The following is a 22,892-nucleotide window of genomic DNA, read 5'->3' on the forward strand; positions in this document are numbered from 1 at the left end:
TGGATTCTACGTGCTCATTGTTGCTTGTCCCTGCATCGTTTTCTGGTCCTTTTGTGGCTACTCTGAGTGTCTCGTTCTCTTTTTGAAGAGTCTTTAGGTCGGTAATTAGCTTTCCCACCAGTTATTTCATCGCTGCGAGTCTTGCTTCCGTGTTTGTTGATGTTGCTTCTTCTTATCCCTGAGTTGTCTGAGAACGGGTTGTTGCAGACATACAAAGAACATGTGAAGTTTATAAAGGATCCCACAGACGACGCCATTATTAACATCGTGTTTCGTATATCTTTGGGCCCGGTTCTAGCAACTTGGATTTTGGTCCTCACACCTGCACATTTAAGAAAACAGAGAGAGAAATGCCTTGGTGGAGGCCGGGGAGTCTACGATACTTAAGTTAGTATATATTCTTAATAGTTTGTGCGAGAATTTAGAGGAATCAGAGAAAGTTTTTTGTATCTGGAGGTCTGCTTTTATACAAGATTTTTGGGTGAAGACACCCCGTACCTTGTCTTATGGGGCTCATGTCGCCTCAACTGTTGTTTTGTTAGAATCCTTACATGCAGCGTGACTCCTAGGGTACCGCTATTAATGCGACGTAAAGTTCAGGGAGGGGTGCCATTAATGCAGTGTGACTTTCTGACTGGACATCTGCCTGTGAGTGGTTATTGCCGAGTCTCTCCATACCTAATGTCAGGAGATCGAGGGTCATCCGCATCTCTCGCTCACCTGCCTATACAGGTTCCTGAGGGCCAGGTGTTATTGAGTCGTGTCAAGACAGTGAGTCCTATTTGTCCCCATCATTCGTCTTTTTCGCGTGGGGGTTGCTTTTGCTTATGGGCTGGGCTCCCTGCAGAGGCCCAATGACTTCTCTTAAAGGAGGGTCGTTGGGTCGGGTTAGGCTTTCCCGAACCTTCCCTTTTTCCCGAGGTCCCTTGTGGGATCGTTATTTGAGCATGTAGAAAGATGGGGAGGGATCCCTTTACATTGGTATAAAAATTCTCAAATAGAATTATTCTATTGGTTATACCTCCATAATATTACATGCAAAGAATCTGCTCATTCGGAACCTATTAGAATCAAATCTAATAACAAATTAAATTAAAAAGATTTAATAATAAACTTGGCACAACAGACCTTACTTTTGTGAGCATGCCCAAAAACGTAGTGTACGGAGTCATACCTATTAGACAACTATTTTTTACAATTATCAACAAAAATAATTTTCTTTTCATTTTTTGATTTTTTCTTCCAATCATATTTAAAAAATATCAATAAAAGTTTATTTTTATTTATAGAAAATGTAAAGAATTTGAAAAAAAATTATTTTTATTTGAATAATGCTATACAACATACTATATTCTCACTTTCATTCTATTATATAAGATATGACATATTAGATGATAAATGATTATCACATTTATCCCCATTCAAATGTAAAGAATTTGAAAAAAAACTATTTTTATTTGAATAATACTATACATCATGCTATCTTCTCAATTTCATTTTATTATATAAGATATGATATATTTATTATCATTGAATAATAAATAATTATCACATCTTATATAGTGAGATGATAGTGTGGTGTATAATATTTTTTTTTATTCACAATTATTAAAAAAAAATTATATTTAACAATCTTACTCTTTACACTTATTTTTATTTTTTATTTATTTATTTCAACAGATATGTGACGTAGGATTAATGAATATTCTAAAAAAAATGTCAAATATTATTTTCTGGCGTGTACATGTTTAATTACAACAAAACATAGTCCCCCACAATCCAAAATGCCAAAAGAATTTGCCACAAAATTCCCTTTCATTCTACCCTCATTCCTACTTCCCCGTCTCCATCTCTCACACCGTCACACTCTGTTTCCCTTTAAGTTTTAACCTTTTTCTTTTTTCAATTTTGCAATTTTTCTTTTGCAGTCTTGCTTTCGTATCTACCCGCAATCTTCTAGGAGATTTGACCGTTAAAAAAAGGAAGTTATTTCTTGATCTTCCCCACCCCGACACTTTTTAGTTTATAGGGTTTTTGTTCTTTTGGTCCAACCCTAGCCCCTAGGGTTTTGTTTTCTCTCAAACTTATCAGGTTCTGTATTTACTTCAAATTCAGGGCTTTTCGTGCTCCAAAACACAGCATGTGCATACATTTTTTGTTGGGTTTTCCAGAAACACGGTCAAAGACTTTATCTTTGGGAGGCTTTTGTTCTTATACTAATCTGGGGTGTTTTTTCTTGGTTTTTTCCCTTTCGGTTCCAAAATTATAAACTAAGATACCCTTTCGGTGGTTTCTCTTGGATTTTTGTTATTGGACACTTAACGGGTTCTCCTCAAATTACTGAACAAAGTTCTTGTTTGTTGCAAAGCTGCAATTTTCAAGAAGTATAGTGCACAAGTATTGGGTTTTGGGATTAGGAACAAGATGATTGCCGAGAAACCTAGTTGGATTAGGCATGAGGGGATGCAGATTTTCTCCATTGATGTTCAACCCGGGGGTCTTAGGTTCGCTACTGGTGGGGGCGACCACAAGGTATGGCGCTTTATATCCTTTGTGCTCTGTTTGCTTTCTGATAAATTTCAAGAGAGGAGAATGCTTTGAATACTGAGTTTTAGGTTCTTCATTATGTTGAGTGAGCGCAAAATCGTATCTTGGGTTAAAAGTGTAGTCTTTCTCATTGTTTCCTGTTTCTTTGGTTGCCGAGAGAATTTCTCATAGCTTTTGCCGAGTTTGGTTACTTGGAAATTATGAAGACAACAGATATTCACGCTTTGAGTTTTATATTTGTTATGAAAAACATCTAGAACTGCGTGCAATCAGCTCCTTTTTTCCATATTCCTTCAATTTTGAAAGCAGAAAATCCAAAAACTCAGCTTCGATGTTGGTCATAGTGCAGGAGTTTAGTGTGATGTAGTGTTGGTAAAGAGTGCTTAAGCACAAAAAGCCTAGGCTGGAGCCCGTTGCTTGCCAAAAGCAAAGCACGTTTACAAAAGCGAGCATTAAGCAACCTTTTAAGTGTTTTTTTGGTTTAAAGCGAAAAAAATTCTTTTAGCTTTTTGGGAAAAAGGAAGAGCGAAATCAGTTTTAACTATTACTGTTTGCACGGGCCATTAATTTAGATGAAGTAGATGAAGAAGATGAGGAAGATGATGAGATTTTCAAATCTTTTAATGACAATGATGATGGTCCTATGCTTAATGGCGAGCATGATTAATACTTCAAACCTATATTGCTAATGTTAGCATAGAAGTCGATGCCTACAATACTCCTGCATTTTTGGTCATTGTCATCGTCTTTTGGTATATTCTGATTCAACCCTGTACTTTATTTTGAATATTGGCTATCGGATGTCATGGTTGTATATATTTTATAGAGTATTGTATAGAATACCATGTTTATATTTTATGTAATTAATCACTCACTGGAAATTCATGTTGCTTACTTCTCTAACAAATTGATTTAATAGGCCAAATATATTACTATATTGCTTTTGTAATTTTTTATTGGATTTTATGAATGTTTTGTTATTATTGATTATTTTTAAAACTGTGTGTTTACGTCAATTATATGCACACTTTGCACTTTGAACCTAGGCTCTAGGCTGCTTCTGCACTTAAATGTGCCTAATGCTTTCACTAACGATAGTGCAACTTGTGTTTTTGCTCGTAATAGTCAAACCTCTTGTATGAGAGGCACACCCTTCTAGGATAACCAGTGTTGTTAAAAGGGCTAGGCACACTTAAGTGCAAACACTGTCTAGAGCCTAGGCGCGAAGCGTGAGTAGGTGCCTGATTGAAGTAGGCGCATATTTCTAAAATTAATTTATAATAACAGAAAACCCATAAAATACACTAAAAAGGTTTAAAAAGGAAGATGGTAATATCTTTAGCCTATTAACTCAGTTTATTAGAGTAATGAAACATGAAAATCGAGTAATCAATTAATTACATAGATTTAGGAAATTTTGGTTAGACACCCTTGTGCTATGGTGTACTTGGGTTTAAGATCCTGTAAATGTTTTTTCAGAATTAACCATGCGGAATGACTTGTGAGTTAATTAGAAAGACGACCCTTTGTTCATTTCTTTCGTCCATCAACAGTAATAGAAAACACATGAAAGCTTCACAAATTGCCACGTGTCAACTTCATTTTAATAAAATTTTTATAACAAAACATATTTTTATTTAAATATATCAAACTTAGAAAAAAAAAACTGGAACTCCCATGTGGCGGGCAAGCATTACTTAAACATAACATTTCATATAATTCTCTTGTGCTTTACTTGATATACACATAGATGATGCTGATTGCCACTCATTAAAAAAAATTATTTTATAGTCATAATCAAATTAAAGTACATGCTTGAATCAAAATATACCAAAAGCGATATTGACTTCTATACTAACATGAGAAATCAAATATCATTCCATCTAGTGAGCCAATTTGGTCAGTTATATCGAGTTAGAAGCATAAACATCACATATGACATTATGTGGAGCTATGGTATGTAAATGATCTTCAATATCATCTAATACTGAAGATTATCTTTCTACATCATTTTTTGGTCTGGAAATGATATTTTATAATTTTCTTTTTTTAAAAGATTATAAAAGCGCAATTTTTTGTGCTTTAAACTCCCCCAAAAAGCCCCAAAAAGCATGCTTTTGTAAATGCTCTTTGCTCTTGATAAGCAAAGGCGCTTTGGCCTTGCGCCTTGTGCTTAAGCGCACTTTTAACAACATTGGGGATAACACAACCCAGTAAATAGCACAGCCCTTGGAAGAAGTGGCAATGAGCATGGGGTAGCTTAAGCTTGCAGCCAGAATTTTTGAATGCCGCATAGCCTCTGTGTCTCACCTCCAAAATGATCTCTCTAGTCGGGGAGTTTGAGCTGAAAATTTCCAAGAAGTGGTAGTTTGAGCTGCAAATTTCCAAAAAGTGGTTGATTGAGCTGCAAATTGGTCATTTTGGTAATTTGGGTGCAGATTGAAAAATGATGGTAGTTTAGGGAAGCGAAATGTACTTTTCGCAAATATATAAATATTTTATAATCACCTCACCCACTCTCTACTGTAACTCTCAGTTTTTTTTTTTCTCTTCTGTAACTCTCTCTCTAAACAATTTGCAATCTCTTTCCCCCCTGATTCAAGATAAAAAGTACTAATTTTCAATTATACAATTCATCACATGGTATCGATCCTGTTTAGAAAATAAAACATTTTAATGAAACTTCATTAAATGTATGCTCTTATCAAACCAGAGGGTAAGGTATCAAAAATATTTTGGCTAAACTCAAATAAAGCAAATTTAAAAGAGGTGCTCACTTTTCAAAACAAAACAAAGCAAATTTGTACTATTGGTTTAGATCCAGTCAGTTACCATTCAAAGTGAATACCATCTTGGGACATTCCAAATTGGAATAGATGGCTAACATTATGAGATAGGAGTACCGGCAGGCTGCAGCCTGGTGGCCAAATGTTGGGCTTGGGATGGACATTAGACTCAAATATCTTGGGTTTGATTTTGCATTGGGAGTTTACTTTGATTACCTCATACACGGTTCTGGTGGGTGGGATGGTGTGTCCAGGATTTTCTTCTCAAGATTGGTTCTGAAGGGTTCCCACCCTGGTGATGTTCCATGCCATTAAAAAAACTATTGATAGTGGGTGATGTTTCATAGCTATGACTTGTATTAATAGTGATATCGTACGCACTTGGAGATCTTGCTTTGGATTCTTTCTGTTAAAGGTTAATGATTTCTATTTATTCAGTAGTATGCAATCATTAACTATTATATTGGTAAATCTGTAAGCTTAGTTCCTCATGCCCTTCCCTTGAATGCAGGTCCGTATATGGAACATGAAATCTGTTAGCAGGGACTTGGGAAATGATGAATCTACGCATAGGCTTCTTGCAACCCTCCGTGATCACTTTGGTTCTGTCAACTGTGTCAGGTGGGCTAAACACGGTAGGTTTGTTGCATCAGGCTCTGATGATCAGGTGATTTTAATTCATGAGAGGAAGCCTGGTTCAGGAACCACTGAGTTTGGCAGTGGAGAGCCCCCGGATGTTGAGAACTGGAAGGTTGCAATGACTTTGAGAGGACACACTGCAGATGTGGTAATGAAATTGCTTTTAATAATGAACACTATGCAAGCATACAAAAATAGAACATTTTATTCTATTATTTTTGAATTATTTTGTCTGGCTGCATGTGAATGTCCTTTATTGCTTCAGCCGTCTCATATTGTTTGTACACTATCTCCACTTTTGGGTCGTCCCAAAGTATAGTCCAATTTTTTTTTTAATAATATTTTTATAAGTAAAATATATATGTGGACTTTAAGTGGACAAGTATAGTCCACTTTTAGATGTCAATGGAAAAAACCCAATAACCTTCCTTACTTAAGACTTCAATAACTTTCACTTATAAAAAATATGTTTATTTAAAGTTTAAATTAAGAGGTGCGATTCTGGAAACTGATACTTTTTATTTCAAAAGCAACATATTAATTGGTAACCTCTAAAACAATGGGATTTTCTGAGGTCGCAAACAATTTGGATGGGGAGGGAGTATTAGTTGATATCTTTAAAAAATAATATTTATTGCCATCTTGTTAATTACTGCAAGCGACTAATGCTATCTTGTTAATTACCTATCAAAAATATTTTTATGTGCAAGCAAACGCCGCCTATGTATGATAATACAGAAATGTGTTCTCATCGGGCGTCTTCTAACCTTGGGGGTTAATATTCCATGCTTGAAGTAGGTGGATCTTAATTGGTCACCAGATGACTCGACCCTGGCAACTGGGAGTTTGGACAATACTATCCATATTTGGAATATGAGCAGTGGCATTTGCACTGCTGTTCTTAGGGGTCATTCTAGCCTGGTCAAAGGAGTTGCTTGGGATCCCATTGGCTCATTCATAGCTAGTCAGTCAGATGATAAGACTGTCATTATTTGGCGAACAAGTGATTGGAGCCTTGCTCACAGGACGGATGGTCACTGGGCTAAGTCGGTATGTTCATCAATCATAAATCTTTGTACTGTTTCAGTTTTAATCTCTGTTTCCTGATGGGAGTACGTTCTTTTCAGCTTGGATCTACGTTTTTCAGGCGGCTTGGATGGTCCCCTTGTGGCCATTTTATTACTACCACTCATGGTTTCCAGAAGCCAAGGCATTCTGCACCTGTTCTAGAGAGAGGGGAATGGTCTGCCACGTTTGACTTCTTAGGACATAATGCCCCAGTTATTGTGGTGAAGTTTAATCATTCCATGTTCAGAAGGAATTCCACCAATGCTCAGGAAGTGAAATCTGCACCTGTTGGGTGGAGTAATGGGGCTTCAAAGACTGGAGGCAAAGAACCGCAACCATATAATGTTATTGCAATTGGGAGTCAGGACCGTACTATAACTGTATGGACAACTGCAAGTCCTCGTCCTCTCTTTGTGGCCAAGCATTTCTTTGCTCAGAGTGTTGTCGATTTATCTTGGTATGGCTTAAATCTCCAGGAAAAATGTAACCATTATGTTTGCATGTGTGAATTTTGTGTGAATTTTGACTAACTATTCTTCTTTTGCATACTCTGAGTTTTGACTTTCCAACTGTTGTTCTTAAATCTTTTCTCCTCTTAAACTCTTTATTCTTTTTCTGGTAACAGGAGTCCTGATGGATATTCACTGTTTGCCTGCTCTTTGGATGGGTCGGTGGCTACTTTCCATTTTGAGGTGAAAGAACTTGGTCACAGACTAAGTGATACTGAACTGGATGAGTTAAAAAAGAATCGTTATGGTGACGTGAGAGGTCGACAAGCAAACTTAGCAGAAAGCCCAGCGCAGTTATTGCTTGAAGCAGCTTCATCTAAACAAAACCCAAGGAAAAAAGTTGCTAATATTCATCAAAAGCAGACCCTCATAAAATCTTCACTTGATGCGGGGGTTGCAACAAAGAGTGAGCCTCAAGCTGATGAGGGGAAGAAGACTAGTGGAACGGCTAGTGATGGTTTAAATAAAGTGACTTCTGGCCGAATTTCTAGTCCTGTAAAACAAAGAGAATATAGGCGCCCTGATGGCCGAAAGAGGATCATTCCTGAAGCAGTTGGTCTGCCTATTCAGCAGGAGAATATCTCTGGTGGGGCTCAGGCCCAGGCACTCGACTTTCCTCTTATGTCATCTGATCATGGAAAGGATGATAATGGTGTGGTACACACTGGGGTGGGCTTTAAAGAAAGTTCTGTCAGGGGAACAGTAGGCAGAAGCTCGGATGTAAAGGAACGTTCTGGGGTCACTGCTAGGGCTTCAATTGCTGAGAGCCTAATTATTGAGAAAGTTCCAATCTCCACAGCCAGAGATGGAAGCATCAATGTGGAGGAGTCGGGGGCTGCCAAGGCTTCTACTTCTTTGCCTGGTTCTAGTAATTCTCTTTCTATCAGGGTGTTTGATAAGAAAGAAGGAGAAGATGCATTACCAATTTGCTTGGAAGCTCGGCCTAAAGAACATGCTGCAAATGATATTGTTGTGGTGGGCAATACATTAATGATGAGAGAAACAGAAATTGTATGCACAAGGGGGTCTGAAACACTTTGGTGTGATAGGATTGCAGGGAAAGTCACTGTTTTGGTTGGAAATGCAAACTTCTGGGCAGTTGGATGTGAAGATGGATGCATACAAGTAATTCTCAAAATTTAACATTGTTATCATTTTTTAGTCTAGAAATGTTCATGGAATTTGAGCGCACTGCATGATATATTTGCAGCATTATTCTCCATAGTTTGCAATCCACATCTTTATCACAAACCCTCGATCATGATATTAGTCCTGATTGGCAACTGATTATAATCTCAAACCTATAAATTCATTTTGTGTTGTTACTAATGCCTTTGCAGATGCAAATTTTCAATTGCCAACCCCTATAGTGATTATTTTATCTGTTTCTTACCCTATTTAAGGAATTCATTGATAAGCATCGATAGATTTTTCTAAACATGGCTGATAATTAGCTTAGCTTCCCTAGGCTTATGGTTGAATTTGGTATTCTAATCAAGGCCAAAAGGACAAAGAGTATCCTATCAGAAAATCTCAGTTAAATATATCAAGATACAAAGAAACACACAAGCGCGCACGCACACATATTTGATAAGTGAATATACAAACATTGATCGTAAGCATACAAACATATGTTTATGTTTGTTTTCCCTTGGAAAAGGTTTACACAAAGTGTGGAAGGCGAGCTATGCCGACCATGATGATGGGATCAGCAGCAACATTTATAGATTGTGATGAGTGCTGGAAGTTGTTGCTAGTCACAAGGAAAGGATTGTTGTATGTTTGGGATCTATACAACCGGAACTGTCTCCTTCATGACTCACTGGCATCTCTTGTTGCCTTGAACCCAAACGCATCATCAAAAGATGCAGGTATCGTGCCTCTCATCTTTTCTTTTAACAAGGTTTTTCTTGTTTATAAAATCATCAGGAATCCCTGTGCTTTTGTCTGGGTGAGTTTTGAAACTTCTTTTTTTTAATTCCTTGACAACCGTGCACTGATGGTTCGGTGTCATTTTCTTATAATCTTTCCCTCTAGGCACAATCAAAGTTATATCTGCAAAGCTATCAAGATCTGGTTCTCCTCTGGTGGTTCTGGCCACTCGCCATGCCTTCCTCTTTGATATGAGTCTCATGTGTTGGCTAAGGATTGTAGATGATTGCTTCCCCGCTTCAAACTTTGCTAGCTCCTGGAATTTGGGTTCAGTTCAGAGTGGCGAGCTGGCTGCATTGCAGGTTGATGTTAGGAAGTATATGGCAAGAAAGCCTGGTTGGAGCAGGTTTGTACTTCAATATGAATTCTTGATGTGTATTTTACTTAAATCCCATGTGTCAACTGACAGGCCGTAATTGAAGATTGAATTAGATTTACAGCCAAAAAATCTTGGGAGTGAATGATCTGTCTTTTTTTTTTATTTTTTATTTTTTCAAGTGGCAAAGTACACAAGATGCTATGAGATTTTATTACCAGTAATAGAAGTGCACTTTGTGTTGTGAATAATTACTATAGCATTTTTCAACTCAATTCCAGAATGATGACCATATTGGTGTTTTTATCTTTTTCCTCTTTGCGATTGGCTTTCAAACGTCTGGAATTCTTTCTGAAATTCTCATGACATATTATTGAAAGTTTCTGGATTGATTCCTTTGTGCCTTTTAATTGAGTCTTATTAAAAAAGAAAAAAAGAAAAAAAAGAAAAAAGTTTCTGGATTGATTCCTCAGTTTCAAAGTACTCCTGATGGGTGTTTATATATTGGCACATCTTCAGCTCTTTTTCTTAGTAATTCAACCTATAAGTTCACAATATAAATTAGTATGCCACTCCTACAGTTGACCAGTGGCAATTTGTTATTTGTTGTTACAGAATGACTGATGATGGAGTGCAGACACGTGCTCATTTGGAAGCACAGTTGGAATCCGCTTTGGCTTTGAAGTCCCCTCATGAATATCGCCAGTGCCTCCTGTCATACATACGCATTCTTGCGAGGTCCACCGCCTTCCTCTCTATTTCTACTTTTTAATCCTTTCATTTTTTTTAAAAAAAAATCTTTCATTTTAGTAATTGGCCTCCAATATAGGAGTGATATTCTAGTTCTGTTTGGCTGAGGCCAGAGAGCTTTCCCTTAATATTTTTTTGTTGTTTTTGTTTCTGGTTCTTAATGAGATGTAGCCTCTCAGGCTTGTTTTAGAAGATGCATGAATTGGGTTAAATTTGGAAAAACAAATAAGGGTGGCTATCTGACTGCTGCTCGGGGGGGCAGCCAGAGGCAGATAGTGGTCAATGGATTTCCGGCTGCTGGCGGTCGGAGTCTGCTGGATTTCTGGCCTCTGCTGTCCAGAGAATTTAGAATCGCTGCTGGTTGGTGGTCAATGGTGGATGCCATCCCTGAGCTGCAGCCAGATTGATGGTTATTACTCCGGCCGTCTCTCAAGATGTTGAGTGACGGTTGAAGTGGTGGCTGGAGGTCTTTGAAATAATTAGGATTAGGGATGTTATGCTTTATTCTTTATATTATCTAGTGTGGGTGTGCACATTTTATCATTCAACAGAAAGCTGTTGTGTGATGGTGTGTTTACATTGATTAGTTGATTCGATGTATAATCTACCAACTGATGCGCGCATGGACATGCATTTTTTTCTCATTGGACTTTGTTTATTCTAGTGCTTTCATCTTTTGTCTTTTGTTTTTGTTTCTTAGAATCACTCTGCTATAGTAGTAATGGCGGTGATGTATCATATATGTGAATGAGATATCTCAATTATTAAAAGGGGATGTCATTACCTAATATTTTACATATTTTCTTTTATATTCCTCCTCATTTGTACTTATAAAAAAAATATTTCTCATTTGCAATTCAATGTTTTAGTTAAATAAAGGTTTGTTCAGGATTGGTTTCATAAAAGCTTTTGTGTAGGTGTAATGTAATACCCTCATCCTGTAGGTATAGGAATGCTACTAAATTGTCTAACTTACGCCAGGTAAGAGATTCACATAACAAGGAAACTTTTACCTCATTTTATTGAAATCATAAAAATTTAAAGTATAACATATATTGTCCAAAAAAGTGAAATAAAAAGGGTCTTGTAGCATGGAAATTGTAAACTAATCCTATGTGTAGAAACACTTATCCACTATGTCTTGAAATCCCGTAACACATTATCTCTGTGTGGCCTGCCTGCTCATCATCATGATCCTCTTTACCTGAACCTTTAAAAGCATAAAATCATACAAAAGTGAGTCGAAAGCAGTAAATAACACATCATACAGTAAATATTTAAATGTAGGTTTTACTTGGAAAACATTTATACTTACACAACAAGAGCATTCAACACATTCTATGCAGGATTTATTTAACTTGTATTTCACTTGCATAATAGCCATCATACTTTTCTTTGTGCACCGGTTCCATTGCCTGTGACCACAAGGAGAACTGCTTAACTTGCACATAACTTATTCATATTTGGTCCCACTACCTGTGATCACAAGGGTGACTGCTTAATTACTCATAACTTTGGTTGACTACACTTTTAAGAAACCGTCCCTCATTGCAGCTTGCACATCCACCCATAACATTGCATTGGTACCATACATCTCTTATGGCTATTATTTAAAGTTTTATTCATGACTTGCCTTTAATCTTTCTTATCATTATATGATAATAGCATGTGAACTAATTTAACATGAACATGGCATAACAATAATTGCATTAGCACGAACTAATTTATGGGTGCCATGATATGTAACGCCCCAATGGAAGGCCCAAACCACATGACCTATATTCCAAAATGACTAGTCAATGATACAATTGGAGCCCCATTGGAACCTTATAAAGAGCAAGAACTTCTCCTTCCCAAGCAATGTGGGATCCCATACACCACCTGCCCTTATCCATATCATATGGGGTATCACATGATATGGTGTTTTAATATCAAGCATTAGCACGATATAAACTCCAACACGACATAATAAGCGTTATATTCATCATATCATAACCTTCATCCTATTTGCAAAACATCATATCATGGCATCCATAAATTACTTTCATCATAGTCCAATCAACTATGAAGGGCCAAACATAGCGTATAAAATCAACTACATTTTGTAAGCAAGGACAAAATGTTTACCACACATATGTATGATTAGGATGAGCAAAACTTCAAAAATTTGACTCTGTTTTGGCTCTGCTAAGAAAAAACGGAGTTGGAGTCCTTTTTTTTATAAAAATTTTTTAGTCGAAGCCGAAGGTGTTGTTGGATCGACTTCGACTCCAACTCCGACTTTATGCTTCAACTTTACCCTCCAACCCCGATATTTTTTTTTTATAAGTAGAAATATAATATATATATCAATAGGAGTAATCAAGTACACTAGACGTATACAAGAAAACATCTAGCCCATACTAGAGAGCTCCTAATGACCCAAAAAGCCCATGAAAATTAGAAATCCATCCAAAATACACCAAGCCCAAATTGGAATAGAACACACATTCCCAACCCCAACCTCTTGTTTCCTATAAGCCCGTAAAAATTAGAAATCCATCCAAAATACTCCACCCGAAACTTCCTCCATGAGGACGTCTTCGTAATGCCCTTCATTTAGTCTTCCCTCGACTTGAGCTAACTCCCTTAGCATTGTAGTTGATCGCTCAAGAAAGACGCTTTAATTCCCTAATTTTCTTAAAACTTGATTTGGTTTCAAGTGAGTGGCCTGCCTCAATCGCAGTGAGTAATGCTTTAAATTGGTATTCACATCCTCTATATGAAAGCCCCACAATATGCTGAATCTCGTTAACCTTATGTAGAACCCAATCCGATGGTGAACCCGCTATATTGTTTATCGGAGGAAGAGAAACCAGGGGAACAACTTTATCTCCAGACACAATTCCCGATTGCACTCCCGACCCTAGACATTCCTCTTCACAATGCACCAATGACAAACCCATAATTTCCTCCTCGCCATATCCTGCATTCAAATCCCGAACCTCCTCAACAACTATATTGTTGCTGTCACCATTAAAGGTTCCTTCACCTCCGGCATAGGTGTCTTCCTTCCATCGACGAGGACATTGCTTGTAGGTGCTCCACCCCTCGACGATCTTTTCTGTGCCACTTTGTCAGACCCTACTTCTCCCTCAGAAGGCATAGAACAGGTAGGGGAAACACTACCTTTTGTTACCTCATTTTCATCTTCTGAACGAGGCTCGTCTACTTCTTCCAAAGGACTCAAAATCCTGGAAGGACCCCCATCTAACTGAAAGTGAACCCTGGAAAAAGGTACCAAACCCATTTGCAACTGGTGCCAATGTTCTGAGTGATACCGGCGTGAACAGTGATGCCGTTGTCCGACGACCCTATCTGTAACGGCGTCGAAATGCCCTTTGCTGGCGCGCTTGAGGCCTTCAAACCCGTAGGATCTACCCCTGCACCCCCTCGTCTGTTTTTGACCCACCACCCATCATGACCAGGTCCAACCCCTTATTCACTTTAATAATAAGATCTCTCACATACTCCATAACTCCAATCAATTGAGCTTTGATAGTCCACAAGACCTTGTCCACTTCTCCCACCCTCAAACACCTAACATAGGAGCCATTCCACCCTGCAACACATGGTGCATACCTTCCACTTCTTCCAATGTCACCTGATAGCCTTTGTCTCCTACAAGTGTCTTACCCTTTCCTTCTGCCGTAGAGCTATTCTCTGCCAGACTATCCACCAGTGACCTCAACACCGAGGCATACGAGGCACCTTTGACCGAGGAAGGCCTTCCCATTGTCTTTCCATCATCAAGCTCCCCTCTGTTTGCATGCTTCAGTACACAGTGGCTTTGGACCCAATGACGCTTCAAATGGAAAGCAGAAAGTCTTTCCATTCGATGCCATTTGCACCTTTTGGGATCACAAACATTTCCTCCTTCCATTCTTGAAATCTGAGAGTTGTAGAAAACTGCACTTTGCGTTAATATGATGTTGAATGATGAGAATTCTATTACCCATCCTTAGCTCCCGGAAGAATCCTCATGACAGATGAGTTCTAAACAATCCTCTATTCCCTTAGCCATGAAGTTGCTGTCCCACAGACACATGAACTTAGCCATCCTTTTACTACATTCATGCGAAAACTATTTCCTCCATCTTTTGTAAAAACGAGAGTTTTTTATTCCACCTTCAACCACCTCTCACCATCCATCTGAGACTAATCCGCGTTGCACGTCAACATCCTCTGATCCCAAATCACAGGATGTGATACCCCATATGATATGGATGAGGGTACGTAGGTGGTGTATGGGATCCCACATTGCTTGGGAAGGAGAAGTTCTTGCTCTTTATAAGGTTCCAATGGGGCTCCAATTGTATCATTGACTAGTCCTTTTGGAGTATAGGTCATGTGGTTTGGGCCTTCTATTGGGGCGTTACACAGGATCATCTCCCAGGATCTTGCTTCGCCATCTCAAGGAGAAAAGATGTTATAAGGGAATAAAATGCAGATCTGAGATGTTATACGAGAAAAGGTGTTATGGAACTACTCCAGATCTGCGCCAACGAACCAAAGGAGTGGAAAATCCAGGTTGTCGGAGGGAGGACCGATGTCGGAGTGCCCTCAGAGGAGTCATCGGAGCCCGTTGGTCTTGTCTGTGGTGGTGGCGGAGGCACAGGTTCGACAATCGATGTCGCCTCCAAGAGATCTTCTTAGGGCTCTCTAGGTCGCTGGAGGGAGGATCGACACTAGACTGCCCTCAACGGAGTCGCCAGAGCCCGTCGGTCTTGTCTGTGGCGGTGGCAGGGTGCCTTAGGGTTTGGGTGGAGGATGACGACAGGGTTTGGGTGCCTTTTCTCTCTCCGTAGTGTCTAATATTGCTCATATGTTATAAAAATATGTATTTATTTATATATTTATCATATGGAAAATGATAGTATGCTCCATGAGTTTGCCTCCTCATTTTGACTGCTCATGTATTTATTTTTTATTTTTATTTTATTCTTTGCTTAATAGTTAAGGAATTGAATTTTAGTGTATTAATGTATTTTTTTAAAAAAAAAATATTTAAAGATGTTTAAAAAATGTAAAAAAGAAAAGAAAAAGAAAATAAAATGTGCAATTTGTAATAGTGGGCACGCCTAATGGTCAAAGCTGGGCGGCACACTAGTAGCACCCTATTTAAACATTATAGTTTTACTACCATATATAATCAAGTATAGAAACAAGTTAAGACACTAGTATTTAAATTAGTCTAGTATAATAAGTTAATAAAATATATACTAATTTACTAAAGTATGATAACATGTAACTAGACACTAGAAAATCTAGTATATAATTAAGTTAGGAATAAGTTAGACATTAGTATAACATGTAATACTAATGTATAATAACATGTAATTAGACACCAGAGAATAAATCTTGTATAGAAATAAATTAGACGCTAGTATAGAAATAACTAATAACTCTAGTATAATAAGTTAATAACACATACTAATTTACTAAAGTATAATAATATGTAATTACACACTAGAAGTAAGTCAAACATAGAAATAAGTTATAAATAAGTTACACTAGTATAATATAATAATATGTAATACTATAGTATAATAACATGTAATTAGACACTAAAAATAATATGTTATATTATAGTATGATAACATGTAATTAGACACTATATAAGTCTAGTATAAAAATAAGTTAGATATTAGTATAGAAGTAAATTAGCAGTGAATGATTTAGTTTTAGTTTTTAAGTTTTTGGAAAATTTGAAATTTGAAAGCCCACAAAAAATTCTTTTAAAATGGCTAAATATGAAGCTAGAAAAAAGGCTCAAATCCAACTCCGCTTTGACAAGTCGGAGTTGGATCAGAGCCTATACAAGTTGGAGTCAGAGTCGGAGTCAAGAGGGATTTCCTAAATCTAACTCCGACTAAGTCGGTGCTCGCCCCAAGGTATGATCAATGCTACTCACCTCTTTGCTCTGGCAATAATAAGCGTGTCAATGATCACCCCTAGACATGCACATGTTAGCAGGTCAATTTTTAATCAAGCACATACTATCAATTTAAAGACTGAAATTTCACTTAATGTGCTACCTAGAAGTTAAACCATTTTCCCATTCCCAATCATTTTTTTTTTAATAATTAAACGATTGTATTAATAAAAATAGGCATAACTCAACTACACAAGATGGTATACAAGAGGTAACACCTATCTAGGAGGGGGCCATTCCCAATCAATTTTGTCTTCACATCATTGAACATATCTACCTGTAAGACTTAAAACAGCTTTTATCTTCTCAAAACTTAAAATCAACGGAACACGTGAAATACCATTACTCCAAACTGAACATCTTCCCATGATTTAGAAATAAAACAGAGCAACCAAAACAATGTCTTCCCATAAACCCCCCCATAACACATCCAACCTGTAAACATATCAACCTGTGAACGGTAAAACATAACTCCAGGGATAGAAAACCTTGTTTCGGTGAGAGATTTCTATTCCAAAAGAGAGTTACCAAGAGAGAGAAGATGGTGAAGGAAGAACAGAGCAAGATATGGCGTGTAATGGTGCTGGTATCGTCGGTGCATTGATGGTGTGAGCTAGAGCTGGTCTTCAGCGGTGTAGCGGCACTGGGCAGTGTCCATTTGTGTATCGAAAAGAAGCCCGTGTGGTTTGGTCGGTAGAATCAACAACCAGGTGTGATGGGGGGAGCGGGTGGACGACTCGAAGGTTGTGTCTGACGATGGAGAACAGCTGGTCGGTAGTTACCATGTGAGCTAGGTGCAACTAGGTTGGCATTCCACTGGTCTGGTCTTTGGCATTGAACAGCAGGCAAGAGAAACCATGAGTTGCAGATCGAGGAAGAGAAAGAAAGGAAGAGAGAGAAACAACTTGGGTTTAAGAGATACGGCCACAGAGAAATGAGAGAGAGAGAGAGAGAGAGAGCTCACTTGGATGCACAAGCTTCAGTGCACCGACGGCAAGCTTGAATAGTAGAGTGGTTCTCGGCAGTGCACAGGGACGAACGGGTTTTACATGGTGAAGATCGGTGATTTCAGCAATGCAGGGAGAGAGACATGGGGATGGAGAGCTCTGTGCGTGAGGATTGTCTTTACAAAGAATGGGTCTTTGGCTTAACAGTTGCCTTGGGTGCGAGGAATTTCAAGAGAATTAGAATTTTAACCAAAGTTGTAGAGGGTAGCAGGTGGAGGTCTTGTGTTTGAGTGAGATTTTGGGTGAGATTCAAATGCCCAGAGAGCTATTCCTAAGTGTTCTTGGAGCCTCAGTTAGGGCTAAGATTTCTGAAGGGCCAGGTCCATGGTTTGTCACTTTCTTGGGCTTAAAACCCAGTTTCCAGAACTCCAATTGATTGCCCAGTATTTCATGTCCATAATGGGCCAAACGTATGGATCTTGTAGAAATTCATGGGCAGTAGCCAGTAGGTCCAACAAATTATTCTCATCGCAGCCCTAACAAAATTGGTCCCAGGTGCTACATGTAACCATATCATAAGTACACAATACTTCAGTAGTACTCTGGTAAATTTTGGCGTTCATAGTTTTTGTCTCGTGAGCATTCTTCGATGAAAAGAGCAGTTGCAACTCACCTTGTGATTGCATTACTAGAAAACAACATATGAGCCTCTTCCTGAGCATGAACCATAAGTTTTATTGTAGGGTGTTGGACTAATGTACATATGGCTTTTGATTTATAGGAACCAAACAATTCTATCCTTTAATGCAGAATATATATTGAACAGTGAACATAGTTGGCATCTATCCATGTGCCAGTATAGGTAACGAATATATTCATTTTCATAATTGCAGAGAAGCAGATGAGTCTCGTTTAAGAGAGGTCTGTGAGAGTTATCTTGGACCTCCGACTGGGATGGCTGAAGCTGCATTTTCAGATTCAAAGAACCCGGCATGGGATCCTTTTGTGCTTGTAAGACTTCTGTTACTCTTCATCAATATTTTTTTCATAATTCAGTTGGTAGAATCTGTCTGTTTTGGCTAAACGTTTTAGCAATTTTTTTGTACTTGATAAATCTGATATGCTCTTTATATGCTGTTTATTTCTTTCTATTTTGTCTGTTTTGCATTTATATTGGCTCAAGTGTGAAGGGTCTTGGTCTTGATGGTATGCTCCCTCTTAGACCTAGGTCTAAGGTTCAAAGTCTCAGGTGCAAACAATTTTTAAAGGCCATGTCCCATGGTGAATAGCCAATGATTTTCCTGATTCGTGTGATGGGGATGCATTACACGGGTCCAGAGTTTAACTGAGAGTTAAACACATGCTGCATTTGCATGGTCTTAGAGATTCATCATCATCAAAAAGCTATTTTGATAATTCGGTTTTATAGGAAGTGTGCTAGTATGTAATTGCTTTTGGCCATTTTATGTTCTTCTCTCTCTAAGGAGGGGTGGGCGATCGACCCGTTTAAATATCTTATGATGGATGAACTATCTAGATGAAATTTGCCGGTCAACTATATGATAATTTATAGTTTTTAGCTTTTGTTTTGTCACGTTGGATATGCCTATATTTATCTGTGAGACTATTCTCTATCTCCTCGAATTGAAGAGCTCAAAATTGTTCTACAATGCCTCTGTTGGTGCCTTAATTTTGATAGATAGCCCCAATGTATGCATCGTACGTAGAGAATCAGAGGCTTTAGACCGATGTTGGTGAGTCTTCTGCTGCAGCTTCTCTTCAAGTGGTGCATGGTTCGAAGTGAACATAACAGCTACGTTCTACAGTACTTAGGCTGCTTTATAGATTCGTACCTCTGTGATGCAAGAGTTTGTTGTGGGGCCTTTGTTGCAGGGTGAATACCAATTCCTTTAGGATACGAAAAAAATACTTAAGAATAGGTCTTATAGCCCTCACCCAACGCCAACCTTGCTTCCTAATCTTTTCAAGTTCGTTCTTAAGTTTTATGTCCTGAGGGGCTTGTGTAAGTTAAATCTTATGGTTCTCTGCAGGGAATGAGAAAACACAAACTTTTAAGGGAAGATATTCTTCCAGCAATGGCATCAAACAGAAAAGTCCAGAGATTGCTTAATGAGTTTATGGATCTCCTATCCGAATATGAGAGTGCCGAAACTAATTTTGACCAAAAAAATCCCGCTCCACCAACATCATCTCCGATGGCGACTGACCAAGGGGACTCTGCTGTACCAGCAGCAGCAGATCAAATGGACTCCGCTCCCACAATGACGGACCATATGGATTCTGGCCCTGCAGCTATTGATCAACAGGACTCGACTGAGCCGAAAAAAGATCAAGCAAACTCTGCTCCACCAGTAATAGATCAAGTTAATTCAGATTCGCCAGTGACAGATCAAGTTAATCTGCCCTCACAAGCTAAAGATTCGGGTTCTTGAATTCTGCATCTTCTAACCGTCAGGAGCTAATGTTTTGACATAGGGGCATATCAAAATTTTGAGGGTTTCAGCTTCTTGCTTGAGAAATGCTATTTCAGTGTATAAGCTCTCTCTTCTCCTGAATTAACTCTTTCGACCACCTCTCCGAAGCTGCACCTGGGTTTGAAACAAGATTTCCGACAAATGATGCACGAAAAAAAAAAAAAAAAATCACATATTGCCTCTTCATCCTCGGCTTTCTGTTAACAACTTGATTGATCTTTTTTTTTTTTTTTGTATAATATTAATTGTAATGGTGAATTAACATCCTTCCGAAGCTCCGTGTCTTATTTGATTAGGTAGAAGTAGGTGCTAAGTTGTTTTGTCCCAAGAAGTTTGATCAATCGGTGTACAATGTGTAAGTTTGTCTGAATTTGTATTTTGTTTTTTGCTGCTCAATCAATCTCTCATGATTCAATGGTTTTTGTTTTGTGTACATGGGATATTTACCTTCGATGTCTAACTTTTGCATGCAGAATTGTTCTGAAAACAAGAAACTAAGCATTGCCAGACGAATATTGTAATCATGAGATGAGATGTGTTGAAATTAACTTTCAATCCAAACCGAGCCTGAAACTTTGCTAGATTTATTTTTATCATTAAGTGTATTTTTATACGTTTTATATAGAAGTTAATTGTGACTTTTGGTGTAGGTGATAACTGATATGGACATTTTCATTTAGGATATGAGTCGTAGGTTGTAAGTCATTGAAATAATAAGTGACAATGAAGTCAGAGTTTTGGGAAGTCGAATACTTCAAGGAAGAAGCCATATGATATGACAATTAAAAGGTGTCAAATAACTATGTACAACAACATCTTGTATGGTTGGTGAGTTATTAAAGATGAATTGATTAAGATGGGCTTAAAAATTCATGGTGCTATGGGGTTAGACTCTATTTGTTTTCAATGGTCAATTAATGTAAATCTCTTTCAAATATGAATCTACTTAATTCAGTGGACATTTAAAGAGTAATTTTATTTGAAAATTATTAGATTGTGCACTATTTATATGGCATAATTTGACCTGGGAGATAAATTTTAAAATTTGAATATTACAAATCAAAATATACCATTTGGATGGTGTGTGATGTAAAAATCTTATTTTGATAAATACTTACCATCCGAAAAGAGAAAAAAAAAAAAATGGAGTTTTTGTCTAAAGAAATGCCTTAGAGAGCTACATAGCTAGGTTATTTTTATTTCAATGCCAAAAATTGTAGAGAAATCCTTCCAAGTAATAGTGAGCAAATTTTGGAGATGATTGGTAAGAAAAGAGAACTATAAATAAACTTTATCAAACTCTAGACAATGATTTCAACTTTTACATAATTAAGCCTATTTATTCTTATATATTAAAAAATGAATGTAGAGAACTAACATTCTAAGACTTTTAAATGAATTACAACCATATAATTATTTCTTTAAAATTTTAAGGGATGGTTGGGGTACTAGAATGTCCAATAATAAAAAAAAAAAAGGTGATATTTACAATTTTAGGTTGTGCAAATTTTACGTACGCATTTGAAAAAAATAAAATCAAGATCCACATGAAAAAATTATTTTTGAATAATGAATTCTATTTTTGTAAAAGAAATATATAGGACTTGCAGGCTAGTTTGGTTACACAAAACCAAACCATCTCATCTCATATAATCATTATAATTTTCTCAAACTTTCACACAAAATATAATAAATAATTTAACTTTTTCAAATATCAAAATAAAAATAATATTTTATTTAATTTTTAACAAAATATCTTATCTTATCTCATCTAAACTACATAATTAAATAAGGCCTCTTTAGGACCTCTCTCCTATGCATTCTTTTAATATTTTAGTTATTTTTGAAAATGATTTTTAATTTAGTTATTTTAATTATTTCTAAAATCTGCGGACATCCCAAGACGGAAAATATCAATATCCATTAATAAAAAAAAAAAAAATGTAGTGATTAGTTTTTCTTCCTTTTCAGATTAATTATTCATGGGGTCATGACTCAACTGCTGCCTTTAATAAGATAATGGACATGTGGGCACACATTACATGCAGTGGTAGGCTGAATTAGGCATCGTTTCAATACCTTTCATTATAAATCTTCTCATTTTATTTTCTATTTAAATCACAATTTATTCTTGCCTATTAATTTCCATTATTTCGTACGACGCCGAATTTTTGGTTTCCTGATTCGACCATGTACTTTTGTAGTTAATGTCATTAGAAGACGTGGCACAGACAATTATCATAAATGCATGAGACAGGTGATGTCAAGGTGATTAGTTTGAAAGATACGTCTACTTTTAATATTTAAATATAGAATAATTTTATTTATCACCTCCTACATTATGTATTATATTTATTTATTTTTTATTTTTTTTCATAATAAAAATATGGTGTTTAAATAATAAAAAAACAATTTAATTAGTTTAATAGAAATAAAATAAAGAATAAAAAAATCTAAATATATATAATATGTGATATGAGATGATGAGTCATAATCCTTAAATATAACAAGAGTCGGGACAGTTCAGTACAAATTGAGACTTAAAATAAAATTTAAGTGATTCATTCGTAATTATAATATAATAAAATATAAAGTATTATATGAAATATTCTCAAAATTTTCAATAAAATGAGATTTTATTTAAAATTTTTAAATACAATTTTTGTGAATTTATATTTACAACAACAACTTAAAATAATGTCTCAATACAGATTTCGTGTCTCAATTTAACAAGATTTTAAAAAATTTATTTAAAATATAAACAATTCATTGTATTACTTATCAGAAAAAATCATTATATTAAATATTAAACTTAGTATATGGGACCTTGCATACATTAAAAACTATAAAAATTATTTAAAATTTTATTTAATGATATGGTTTTTATTTTTTTTGTAAAGAAATTTTTTCATTTTTAGGATAAATAGTC

General features: G+C 36.7%; 1 protein-coding gene across 2 annotated transcripts; it reads left to right on the forward strand.

Annotated features, from left to right (window-relative positions):
• Nucleotides 1-1,831: 1,831 nt before the first annotated feature.
• On the forward strand, nucleotides 1,832-20,131 carry LOC109011788 (protein HIRA). 2 transcript variants are annotated; one of them, XM_018993113.2, is made up of 10 exons: nucleotides 1,832-2,532; nucleotides 5,845-6,120; nucleotides 6,771-7,022; nucleotides 7,100-7,497; nucleotides 7,666-8,674; nucleotides 9,210-9,420; nucleotides 9,587-9,827; nucleotides 10,413-10,535; nucleotides 18,362-18,479; nucleotides 19,520-20,131. In XM_018993113.2, the coding sequence occupies exons 1-10, from the start codon at nucleotides 2,425-2,427 to the stop codon at nucleotides 19,919-19,921; spliced, it is 3,138 nt and encodes a 1,045-aa protein (XP_018848658.2). In that variant the 5' UTR covers nucleotides 1,832-2,424; the 3' UTR covers nucleotides 19,922-20,131. The 2 variants fall into 2 exon arrangements, with proteins under 2 accessions (XP_018848658.2, XP_018848659.2); XM_018993114.2 differs by lacking the exon at nucleotides 1,832-2,532 and having other exon boundaries at nucleotides 6,035-6,120; nucleotides 6,768-7,022.
• The last annotated feature ends 2,761 nt before the right edge of the window (nucleotides 20,132-22,892 follow it).

The sequence above is a fragment of the Juglans regia genome, chromosome 5 (genome assembly GCF_001411555.2).
Source record: "Juglans regia cultivar Chandler chromosome 5, Walnut 2.0, whole genome shotgun sequence".
NCBI lineage: Eukaryota > Viridiplantae > Streptophyta > Magnoliopsida > Fagales > Juglandaceae > Juglans > Juglans regia.

Bases quoted from the DNA above. Each gene is read 5' to 3' on its own strand.
- LOC109011788 (XM_018993113.2), top strand. From the start codon at position 2,425: ATGATTGCCGAGAAACCTAGTTGGATTAGGCATGAGGGGATGCAGATT. The intron at 7,498-7,665 runs GTATGGCTTAAA...TTCTGGTAACAG, and splicing joins AGTGTTGTCGATTTATCTTG to GAGTCCTGATGGATATTCAC. The intron at 9,421-9,586 runs GTATCGTGCCTC...CTTTCCCTCTAG, and splicing joins CGCATCATCAAAAGATGCAG to GCACAATCAAAGTTATATCT.